At 46.6% G+C, this 12,723-nt stretch overlaps 1 protein-coding gene across 1 annotated transcript in view; it reads right to left on the bottom strand.

Annotated features, from left to right (window-relative positions):
* The window catches only part of grik3 (glutamate ionotropic receptor kainate type subunit 3), a 507,530-nt gene extending 497,808 nt beyond the window's left edge, over window positions 1-9,722 (bottom strand). The window contains exon 1 of the mRNA XM_072548544.1: window positions 9,090-9,722. Coding sequence (XP_072404645.1) covers window positions 9,090-9,174 — 85 coding nt within the window. The 5' untranslated portion in view covers window positions 9,175-9,722. The remainder of the gene's footprint in view (window positions 1-9,089) is intronic.
* Window positions 9,723-12,723: the final 3,001 nt, after the last annotated feature.

Genomic DNA, 12,723 nt, shown 5'->3' with positions numbered 1-12,723 from the left:
GGGAAATCAAAGAATGATGTTAAAAATTGTGACCTATGAAATATAAATAAGGGGGAAAATGTTTGCAGTATCAAAAAAGGGTTGAGAATCAGTTTTACAGTAATGGGTAAATCAACTAAAAATTTAAAATCTGGATTTAAAATAAAATACCAATTTGTATGATCTGGAAAGCATTACCTGAAAGGATGGTGGAAGTTCATACAATAATAACATTCAAAAGGAAGAGGAAAAATACATGAAAAGTGGGAACGGAGCGGGGGTGTGGGTCTAAGCGGATAACTCTTCCAAAACGCTGGCACAGGCAGGATGGGCTGAATGGATTTCCTCTCCTTTCATTGCCCACTTAGCTCGATCACACCTGGTATATGGTTCCGAGAGCTGAGAGGAAGCGGCGTGCAAAACCATAAATGTGTGTGCATGCCTTAATGTCTTATTTAGAAAGTGTATCCACTATATTATTTAATCCTGATTAAGGTCTGGTTTAGTCAAGCATACAATCGAAATTTATTAAATTGCTCTATGACAAAGAACTGCTGACGCGGATGTACAGTATACCCTGGCCAACACTGTTACGTCAGGGTACTGAATAGAGGTAATTCGAGGCCAACTTATTTTTTTGCTGGAAAATAACAATTATTATGTGCATAAATATATATTTCACCCTTTTGGTCTTGGTGAGGTTGATTTGCTGAATGAGTGGTCTATGGGGTGGAAGATTTGTCCGCTTTTACTGCGATTGTTCGAATTCTTCATGACAGTCCCGTGTATACTTGACAAAGCAGGGTCCTTTTTTTGAAAAAAGATGCGTCTATTTTGATGTGAAGTATGTTCTGGCTATGAGTTACAAGCCGAAATATCATTATTTTCCATAAAGCTGCAGTGGTCCCATCCCCACCTCCTCACTCCCCAGGACCATGAGGATCCTTTCCCTTCCAGCCAGAGACTGGCGGTGCAGTTTGACTGAACTGTAGCTGAGCGCAATCGTTATCGTCCCTTTCCCAGATATTGGTAGCTACACAATCAAGCAGCACTGGTTAATATGGCCATCTTCCCAGCAGCTCTCTCTCTCTCTCGCCATTGCAGTACAGCGCACATTTTGATCTTTTTGGACATTTTAATCTTACTTAAACCTGTCACTGCATACCATTTATCTTTTACAAACTCGCAGTCCAGGTAGTGCTGTGTACTTTCAGCTTTGGTCTTTCTTCTTGGGTTTCACTGACAAAACAATTGTATCTGCTGCAACGCAGCCTGTCAGGATTAATGCAATGTCATTTGCAAACATCAAATCCCAATGGGATTCAGATTTCCACTGACTGGCTTCTTTTATGCACTGTACAGTGCCTGCCTAGTCCACTCTCTACATGAGGGGTTGGATTATAAATTCAGGTCTCGCCAGTGGATTTACTGGAAAGCCACTCAAAGGGTCACACTGTATTCAGGCACTCCGCCGGATGCGGAGGTCTGATTGACATAGCGTTTCATGGTGGGGCCGAGAAGCTTCCTCTGCAGACAGAACAACAGACAACCCCAAATAGTGAGTTTGGGATGCCGACAGGAAGGCCACATATTTCAAGACAGCCCGTCCAGTCGGACAGCACAACTTTGCAGCACAGTGTATAAATTAACATGGGCTGAACACAGATGACTGGCAGCGGACTTGTTACAGCTGTCAACATCCAACAGATCATTGTGAAGATCTTAAAAGGCTGTCAAGAGATCTCCATGTGTTTTTTTTGTCCCAAAGCCAGACCTGCAAAGCTAGGAACAAGCTGCATTGTAGAAGTTCACTGTTATACTTTGTACATCTTGCATTTGGAAGGATCGACACAGCAGGGAACTTTATTGTTTAAGCACAGACACATACCCATACACTGTTGTTCACTGAAGTGGAATAATAAACTGACATACAAACGGAATGTAACATGAACGTGTAGAGTTTGAATAGCACCTGGGTATGATAGATTACAACAATTCTTTCAGGAGTTCAAAACCAAGGGCTACAATATTCCCCATTTACTAAACTCGTGGTATTTGTCCCGTTGTAGTTTTGGCCTCACTTTAGAATATTTGAATTGCTGGGTCTCTTGCAAATGAATGTGGTCCAGTTTACATTCCCGTTCACCCAGTAACTGTCAGAGACCCGCCTTTTGCGCGTTTAACTCTATCAGATCTCCTCGCCGCGGGCTCCTTCCTCACCAGAAGCGAGTGTTTGAACGCGGAGTTGAGCCGCCGGTTCTCGTTCGCCTCTCCCTTGTCCCTTCTCGGAGGACACGAGATTCCGACTTGTCTCTTTCCCAGTTTGAAATGGACGGGCGGTTACCTCGCGGAGATAACGTAGACCCCAGAGGCGAGTTAATTTGGGCTATTCGTGGATTTAAATTAAAATAAAACCTTTAAAAACAGGAAATCTCTTCGAGGCCTCTGGATGCCAAACCCCTAGCACACTGCCTACTTGTCTCTTAGTGCACGTGATTGGGATTGTAGTATTTTAATGGCTGGTTTGCTTGGGTCCATTCTGGTGTGTTTTAATTTCTACCACTCAACATCTGACAAATGCGTAAACACACTCTGCCGGGATGCTATCTGCCTGCACACACCGCAGGGACCGCGCTAGAAATGTTGACTTCTATCCAGCTTTTGTCAATTTCCCCAAATCATTTTGTCAGATTACCACCACCACCGCCCCCCTCCCCCACCCCCCACCCCTTGCGTTTTGTTTCATTCGGAGCAGCATGGTTGACATGTTCTGGCGCTGGGAGATCAGTGCTCGGAACAGACTTGGTGTTAACACAGCGAGGTTAAACGGTGACCCCAGTGTGTTTGCAAATGTGTTGAAATTGTCTTGATGGGCGGGCGGGCCTAGAGCTGAGACAGTGCGAGAGGGGTAACCCAGGAGAGGGGGGAGTACAACGCTTCGTCTGAAAGTGGGGGGGTGTCAAGAAATTCAATGCTTTAATGATTCGGTCTTAAATGAATGGACGGACTGGACTGGAATTTACGTTCATTCCCGCCACAAAGAGAACAATTAAGTTTGTAAAGTATAGCGGAACTAATTAATTTGGGGGTTTGAGAGATTGGACTGCTTGCAGATTTTCATTAAAGGAATATTCCCAATCCCTTTCCTGTCAAGTAGGAGATAGGATTCCGCTGAAGACCCGGCTCATTGGTTTTAGAAGGGAACTGCTTTAGAACAAAACACTATTAAAAAGTTTATAAATGCTGGAAGATTTTTACAAGGAATGGGGCGAGACGGGGGTCCCACACCCTTACATTTTAGACCTTTAAGCCCCATCTGGGCTCAGTGGTTAGCACTGCTGCCTCACAGCACCAGGATCGATTCCAGCCTCGGGCAACTGTCTGTGTGGAGTTTGCACATTCTCCCTATGTCTGCGTGGGTTTCCTCCCACAGTCCAAAGATGTGCAGGTCAGGTGAATTGGCCATGCTAAATTGCCCGTAGTGTTTGTTAGTTGCATTAGTCAGAGGGAAATGGGTCTGGGTGAGTTACTCTTCGGAGGGTCGATGTGGACTGGTTGGGCCGAATGGCCTGTTTCCGCACTATAGGGAATCTAATCTAATCGGTCAAGTCCCACCTGGCCCTGAGTGTGTTCACAGCTTCTCTGAACAGGTTGATTGCTGGGAGGAAAGAAACATACTTCCGATTTCTTTACACACACTGGGCGATAATTGTGAGCCTGTTTGTGATTTTCCTCTGTGCAATTCTCTCATTGATGACCCTGAAGCCTTTGTAGAGTCGGACAATGACTCAACCACATTTTCTTCCAGCTGCCCCCTTATTCGCATGAGACCCTCCACACTGAGGGCGTGCAGGAAGCAGAGGTGATCACGGATAATCGGATTCCGCCCACCCTTCACGACCTCCCCCTCACCTCCAATAGAAATTCGACTCAGGGGTCCAGGCTCTGCCCCTTCCTCACCCCGTCACCCCGGGTCCAGCCCCTATTTCGCACCCAGAGTAGCTTCCTGAGTCTGGAAAAAAGAAACTCGGAATTTCTTAAACTAGCGCTGCTGGTTAAAGCGTTGGTGTGCAAAGGAGTCATTTCTTATTGGTAAAATAAACAGAACAGAGGGGCAGTATGGTGGACAGAAACCAGGGAATAGGACGGTGAGGAGAGAGTGTCTATGAGAAAGGAGGGAGTGTAGCAGAGTGCTGGTGAGACTGGACAGTGTGATGTTGGGCGGAGGAGGCTACAAAATTCTATAATGGCAGCTATCAGTGGAAGGCAGAGTTATCTTGAGCGCCATTGAGTGTATTTAAGACAGATAAAGGCTACGAGGAAGAGGCAGAGGAATGGGCTGGAGAAACATATCAGCCGTGATGGAATGGTGGAACAGACTCAATGGGCCGAATGGCCTAATTCTCTTCCTATGACTTTTGGGATAGATGTGATGTGGAGGTGCCGGAGTCGGACTGGGGTGGACAAAGTTTTAAAAAAATCACACAACACCAGGTTATAGTCCAACAGGTTGAATTGGAAGCACTAGCTTTCGGACCGCTGCTCCTTGATCAGGCAAGTTAGTCACGAGTTGCCCGACTAAGGAGCAGCGCTCCGAAAGCTTGTACCTCCAAATAAACCTGTTGGACTGTAACCTGGTGCTGTGTGATTTTTGACTTTATGCGATTGATTGAGCGAAAGCAAAAATAAATTTCACCGCTTTGCCTGGGTCGCAGCGGGAGCGCCACCAAGAGTGTTATGTATTTTATAAAATGACAAGGACTTGAGGCGTCCTGGCTAAATGCATATTAATTTTGCAAATCGAAGGGCCTTAGGGGTGGAAAGACGAGCAACAGTGCGAAAGCGTGCTCATGGGGGGAAGGAGAGAGAGAGTAAAGTGATGTCCCACCATCCTCACGATAGGAACAGCTTCCCCCACCTCCCGGCCAGTCATCGCCCTGCGTCCCTTCAGCATCAACATCCAAAGTGTGGACGCGAGGCAGAAACATTGAGATTGCAGGAGATGGACGAATTAAGTCCACTGGATGGGGCAAGTGGAGGATGTCACCTGACAGGAGGATATGGGGGGGGGGGGGGCTGGGGCTATGTTGTATTTCCCAGGCTAAAAGGACAAGGGTGATAGATACTAACCGCCTCCCTGCAAGTTCCCCTCCAAGCCACTGACCACCCTGCGTTGGAAATACATGGCTGTGCCTTCACTGTCCCTGGGTCAAAATCCCTGGGACTCCCCCCCCCCCACCCCCCAACACACCGTGGCTGTTCTTACACTCCAAATACTGGTTCTAGAATCCAGCCCAGCTTCTCCAAGGCAGTGAAAGACACACAACAAACGTCAGCCGAGCTAACAACACCCACGTTTCATGAAACATGAGTGAACATTTCAAAACAAGACATTGGGCCTTTGGGAGTCCGTTCCCCACTATCCAAACAGCCAGAGTAACCCCAATCTGGCCCATGCAGCGTTCCTGGATCTAGGTTACTGTGCTAATTCGGGGGCAAAGAAACTGGGCTTTAAGGGTTTTGGGGATAATTGGAGACAAACACACTGAGAACACCAAACTAGCTCGGTCGAAGCCAATGCTCAAAAAGTATCTCAGATGCAACTTGATCTCATACATTTATACATTTCACAGGAGTTCGCTATCAACTTGGGTTCAGCCCCTCAAAGAAACGGGAGACCACTCGATAAATCACTGCCCGACTTTGACGTCCTCAGTTGTTTGTGGTCAATCTGCCCCTGGGTCAGTTGAAAGCCGGATTGAAGGCTCCCGTTCAACCGACACTGACTGAGGGCTAGATATTTTGTTTTTAAATGCATCAGAGTTCAGCCAGATCCGAGGAACCTTATTTGCTCCGTGATAGAATCTCCGCCGGGTAGAAGGGTCTTTAGGGGGAGTTCTGACATGCACATTGACACTTGAGTGAACCAGACCGCCTCAGGTTAGAGTCAGTCGAGAGAGAGAGAGAGAAACTGGCAGCAAACATCAGAACCAAGGTACATGTTTTTTTCCCAAAGAGGTTGAAAAGGTTCTTCAACCAGAGAATAAAACAGCCCGATAGCAGGTACAGCAAGTTTCAGAAAGCTGACAACTTCCTGCTACCATACTCAGCTGCAGTGAGAGAAGCAAGTGTTTTAAAATGAGTTATTTCCCCTGCCCGAAGCATTCATGCCACCCTCACACCCAACTGTATTTATGAGTCAGCTTGGACAATTTTTATCTGCCCCCTTGAGACCTCGTGTTATTTGGTACAAGTGCAGTTTGCGGCTTTAGTCTGTGGTTCCATCTGAATCTGTAAAGCTTTGCAGATAATTTTGAACAGTCCCCGGTCTGCCCGCTCCCGGACGCCTTGCATGATGCTGTTTGGACAGTGCTGATCCCTTTGCCTTTTGCTGTTCGCAAAGCGAATCCATAAGGAAGAGCATTCAGAGGTTGCAATCTGGACAGTGACCGATGCATCCACTGCTCCCAATGGAAATGCTTGCGTGCATCCAGCATCCCTAAAGATAACCGCCCTCCCTCTCATTTTTGAACCTTTTGAACAGCTGGATCTGTCCAAATGGAACACGGCCTCGAAAACAAACCCCCCTCCCCCCCCAAAAAAAATCCCTTTTAACTGGCAGCTTGTTCTAACAGGACAAATGGATGGAGAAGGGAGAGTTGGAGGAGGAACAGACGAGATGGACTGTAGTTTCGTGGAAAGAATTAATTGCAAGGGAGGAGCGAATGCATTATATCCAGCCTTTCGGTGTGCACTTTGTTTCCAAACGCGAGTTCCTCCAGGCAGAATGTTTGAACAGACTCAAGACATTAAAGTTGCTCAGGTGCTTTCACCAAGGTCGGCCTGTTGGCGGGATGAAGAAGCTCACAGTGTGAGGACGGAGCTCAGAAATGCCCAACAATCAATTGGCAATTCGAGACTTTGAGGCTCTTTGCCACCCTATACATTAAAACCCCACCTGCAATCTCATTGCTTTCCAGGTCGACATTTGTGTATCTTATGAGCGGGAGGGGTGGGGGGGGGGTGGCTTTCTTCTTCCCCTTCAGGGTCACCACAACACACAGACTAATTCACAATAATTCCAGGCAGCTCCTCCGCCTTGCACCCGTTCCGATTGTCATTTAACACTATGCAACGAGTGCAGAAAACAGATGGTGAGAACTGGTCACATTTACTGAAGGCTGCAGCTTCATGATCTGGCTTTGAGATGTGCCTCGGACCCCCGCCCCCACACCCCCAAGCCCCCTCTGTCAGGATGCTCAGCCTCCAGACTGTCTCTTCCACCTTCACCCCCTGTTTCCTAACTCGGTGGGACGGGGAGGGGTGAAGGATGGGTATGATTATAGAGCATTCCATGGAATTCTGCCTAGGCGCACACTTCATGCGCTCGGAATTGCCTCCACGATTCTGCCTTCACCAGCAAACGATTGGAACCCCATCTACCCTCATAACCAGGACCATTTCAAAACAGTGAGCGCTTTCATTCTGGGTTATATAACTGCCACAGCCTACAGTCGTGTGACGAATAATGGGCTATGATTGAGGCAGGATCTTAAACTGAGCGGTATTTAGGGAACAATTCCTCTGTTGAGGGAACACCCCCGAACGTTAATGAACACCTTTTCAATTCCACATGTTCCTGCCCAGAGCTTCGCGGCTCTGTTTACTGGGTCCGCAATCCCAGCTGCTGAAAAGTCATTGTCTGAAGCTATTTGTCAACAGCCTCACAGATTGTATTGATCTGCACTCAGCTGTCTGAGAGAGAGCAGCAGTGTTGGAAACGCTTTGTCACTCAGAGCAAGACCAACCTACACCTCCTCCAGCTTTTTTTTGTTAACACTATCTCGAGTAGGCGCGACAGGTAACACGAATTTAACAGCCGTCAGCCAACAAGTCACAGAGAGAGATTAAAGCACACGGATACTCTGGGAGAGGAGCCGGGTCCGAGGCTGACAATATTTACGATGGTCTCATGCACTCAGTCGAAGTGTCTGTCTTAAAGTGGACTCACAAAACCAAGACAGATAGCGCTGCCTCTCCCACTTCACTGCTCCCTGTCCATCTATCATTCTGTCGATCTGAGTCCCCGAGCCTCTCGATCTCGGTCTCTCTCTCTCTCTCTCTGTGGCAAATATCTGCCCGATAACTTTGATATCTAACCCCGTGTGTAATAAATATATTTAATCACTAGAACTATAGTTCATTAATGTGGCCGGTCCATACTGTCTCTCTCCCTCTCTCTCTCTATTTTGCACCCATTCCCTTAAACATGCACTTTCTGAACCTGCATTACTGAATCAAGAATGTGCAGTCATGGTGTCATTCCTTCGCGCCTGTCACTCTGGGTTTTATACATGTAGACCCCAGTCTCCATATGTCCTTGTCTCGGGGTTGGGGGAGGTCATTATTCTCATGTTTGCGTGTGACAGCAATCTAATTAATTCAGCATTACATCAAAAATGGACCACTTTAATCATCCTGTCACTCTCCCAGTTGCAGAAATAATTACAGCTCCACACAGACGCACAAAAGCGCACAATATTACAACACAGTCCGGCATGCAGACAGGGGTGATAATTCCAGGACCCAGAGTTGAACTCTGAATCCAGGTTCCCTTCCTTGAGTGAAGTTGCTGAGTGGGAGACAGGGAACTTACAACGCATTCAGTTTCCCTCCGCTTTTGACCTCTCCCCCATTTGAATTTGGACCTTCACAACTCTTATTCAATATAATGGCGTGAACTTAAGGTAAACCTTCAAATGTCGACCTTAATCCATGCTTGTGTGTGTGTGTGTGTGTGTGTGAGAGAGAGAGAGATTGTTTAATTTCCAACCGAACAGGAACGAGTCCGCTTTGTTACACATAGAGAGAGACCAAGTCTATCGCTCATTCTTGGCTGTTTCCCCTTAAGTTGCTGCATGTATTAACTTGACAGATTCCTCAACACTCACACGGCCCCCACCAATACCCTGCCAAAGATGAGGAGCAATAACTGAACAGACCTCCTTATAATAACGGAGTACCCAGAGAGAGAGAGAGAGAGCAGTACTACACAGTACCTCAACACAAAACAAACAAAAAAAAACTCTCACACTGAGAGAAGCCCTTACCGATACGAATGACATGAGGCATCCCATGAGAATATTGTATCCAAAACAAGTAAAAAATAAGTCCCGTCCTGTATTCCAAAACCATGCTCAAAACAGGGGGCAAGCCCAGCGATTTCTGGTGGTCACAAGTCTGAAGGAACGAGTTGAGCTAAAAGCAAGATCCCACCGTATTCAGCTTCTGTCCGCCGCTTTGCCCAGAGTCGATGCAAAATGGATTTCTTGTTTGGTTGAGGGGGTAGGGTTTGGGGAGGGGGGTGTCGGGGTGGGGGGGGAAAGCTGCTGGGTAAGGAGATTTACAACTCTCCGAGTGTCAGGAGTGAGCGAGCGGATGCTTTCCCCGAGCCGTGCAATCTCAACATGATCTTCACGTCTCCACACACCGACTTAGTACAATAAAGGACAGACACAACTCTGCAAGGGATGGTGGGAGGCGCACGTTCAGTCAGAAAGTAGCCCAGCTCCAAACCAACGCAAGCAGCAATTCACTTCGAATGAGCAGCAGGAGAGGGGAGAGCGGGAGGGATTGGGGAAGGGTGGGTGAGGGGGAGGGAGCCATTCCTAATTTAGGAAACCGGCAATGGACACAGAACGTGTGCAAAAGCAGAGAGAAATGTTAGGAAGCGCTCCCACCGATAGGGAACATTGTGAGTGACACGTGGGCTTAGTGACATTCACTCTGTCTGCCTCCAACATCCACGTTTAACATTGCGCTTACAAATATCCGCGCTGCTTTCACTCATCCTAAAACTTCTATAAAGGGAGCCCTCCCCTCCACAACCACACGGCTCTGTCCCGTTTCGAGACCTGATTAGATTTTACCGCACTTTAATTCGGTTACATTTCTTCATCCAGCCCCCAACTTCAGCCCACTGAAATGATGCGACATTTCTGTCTATTTTTCTTCCCAAACATCAGCATTCACAAAGCTGGGGAGATAGGGGTTGAGGCGGGGGGGGGGGGGGGGGGGGCACATAAAACGCCAGTTTCTGCAGCGTGTGGAGTTCTGCCAGTTATCTGTTCCAGGTTCGGTCTGGAGTGAGAAATTCACAGCCAGTCTCCCTCTCACCCTCTCTCAGAGTGCCTACCCTCTGTCTGAGTGCGACTTAACAGATCTGTGTCCACTAACAGGAGAGAGAACATTCATAGCCTGGGCGGGACAGTTGTCTGTCACAAGGGGACAAGCAGCACTTCTGCACTCAGCAGAATCGGAATCAAAGAAACTGCGGTGCACATGAAGTTCTATCCTTGAACCCACTGGTTTTCTTCCAATCCATGTCGCTGCTGTCTGCCCTGACCTTGAATTCTTTCCTATCCCCTGCCTCCCCCTATTTTTTTTTTGTTTTCTCTTCGCGCGCTTTAAGTTGCAGCTTGATTCTTCTTTCACACGTGAACATCGAATACCTTATCCTGGCTAATACTTCCCTTCCTCTGCCCTCAGACTGAGCTGAAACAACCGTCAGTCTACCCTGTTCATCTGCACTGCCCGAGTCCCTATTAGCCATTTAGTGTGGCGAGTAAAGACAACGCTCCGTTTCTTAAACGAAGAGAAGGTTGAATTCCTTTCATTTGTATCTGCTCCATATTCATGACATGCGTTAAGATTTATAGACCCACAGAGCAATATAAAGAGAATCAGTGTGAAATATGAAGCCCCAGAGCTCACATTACAGAGATTCATGGATTACAGTTCACAGCAGCTCCCCAGTAGATCTCGCCCTCCTTGTAGAACCACGGATTCTTGTTTTAGAGCGCCCTCTCTTGAATAAATGGTGCAGCAAGCCCCCAATAAACTCCATGAAGCCGGCAAAACTCATCCGTGTTGTCGTGGAACTCCCGCTCCATTCTAATACGTAATAATCCAAGAGTAGCCCAGTTGGTAAAATCCAGGGTGAGACGGAAAAAAAACTTGAAAGGGGCATAAGGGGCAACTTCTTCACGCTAAGAGTGGTGCGTGTATGGCATGAGCTGCCAGAGGAAGTAGTGCAGGCGGGTGCAGGTACAACATTTTAAGGGCATCTGGATTGATACATGAATAGGAATAACAGTGCTCCGAAAGCTTGTGATTTCAAATAAACCTGTTGGACTATAACCTCGTGTCATATGACTTCTGACCTTGACTCGGAAGGGTTTAGAGGAATGTGGGACAAACGCTGGCAAATGGGGCTAGATTAATCTAAGATCTCTGGTTAGCATGGACCTGCATGTTGCCCTGAAGGTCCTGTTTCCGTGCTGCACAATTCTATGATTCTCACCTGGGAGTGAGTAGGTAAAAAAATGGGCACATTATCTAAGCTGAATGCAGACTGTTAGGACTGCTACACTGTCAGGAGTGTCTTTATTTTTTAAGCTGAGGCACTAAACGTAGAGATTTGCAGATGCTGCAAATCAGAAACAAGAACAGAAATTGGTGGAGTTGCTCAGCAGGTCTGGCAGCTTCTATTGAGAGAATTGAGAGGTAAGAGTTTCAGCCAGGCATTGATTTTAACCTTACTGCGAATCCTCTTGCAAGGATGCCTACCTTGAAGAAGTTCTCCTCCTCTCTCCACACGAATCTCACTGAGTATGTATCTCACTGCAAACCCCAGGTCATCTTCTCTACTCTGAGGCTGTTACTCTTTGCTACCTTCTCCCTAGCCCAACCCCCCCGCCCCCACATTTATCTCTCCACCCTGGAGGCTTCCTGCCTCTATTCCTGATGAAGGGCTTTTGCTGCCTGACCTGTTGTGCTTTTCCAGCACCACTCTGATCGAAACTCTGGTTTCCAGCATCTGCAGTCCTCACTTTTGCCTCCGTAAGAGTTTCAGGTCGAGTGACCTTTCCTTAGAACTTTCCCAGCAATGTCTGTTTTTGTTGTGGTGGTTTCTAGACAGACTAACAACAGTGACTTCACTTTCAAAAGCACCTGTCGGATGTAAAATGCAATAGGCAGAATTTTGAAAGGCTGTATAAATATGCAAATCACTTCTTCTTCTATAACCTCTGTCTGTTTAACTTTGGACTCGCTGGCTGTCTGAGTGTAGTGACAAATCAATAGCTGGACAGACACTCGAGAAGGTATAAAATTATTGCCAGTGTTCTGGCAGCTCAGACCTGCTATGTATGACTCATGAGTAGTGACAATGACGTATTTTAGTTTGGGAAATATAACTGGTTTTGAGGGATGCCAGTTCTTGAAAATAAACACAACTTCGTATGTAATTGCCTCTGCAATCTGTGTCACTCTAGCTGATCATACCTGTCACTCCAAACAGCTCCTGCCATGTTGACAGAATAAAATTGAGGAGTTGCTTAATATTGAAGTGTGTGAATATTTCTGTCAAATAAAGCTCTTGTCAGTACAAGGAGACATTTCAATGCTGCCAGTATGTTCAGTTTGCAAATGTTAAGTAACACCTATGTTATCAATCATAAATACCCATATAAAAGTTGAATTTTTGAGATTTTTTTAGCCCCAAAGTCATAGGGTTGAAATAGATCATGGTTTTGAATCATTGCCAAATTAAATCCAATAAAGATCACTGCAATGGAATAAAGAAAGAATCAACAATGTTTTTAAAAAGTGTTAATTATGATTATAATCTGAATTCTGTAAAATTGAATAAATAGTACCAAATTTGAAGTTATGAATCTTCTA

Source organism: Chiloscyllium punctatum, chromosome 27 (assembly GCF_047496795.1).
Source record: "Chiloscyllium punctatum isolate Juve2018m chromosome 27, sChiPun1.3, whole genome shotgun sequence".
NCBI lineage: Eukaryota > Metazoa > Chordata > Chondrichthyes > Orectolobiformes > Hemiscylliidae > Chiloscyllium > Chiloscyllium punctatum.
The sequence above is the reverse complement of the archived record's forward strand: the minus strand, read 5'-3'. Positions and strand labels throughout refer to the sequence as shown.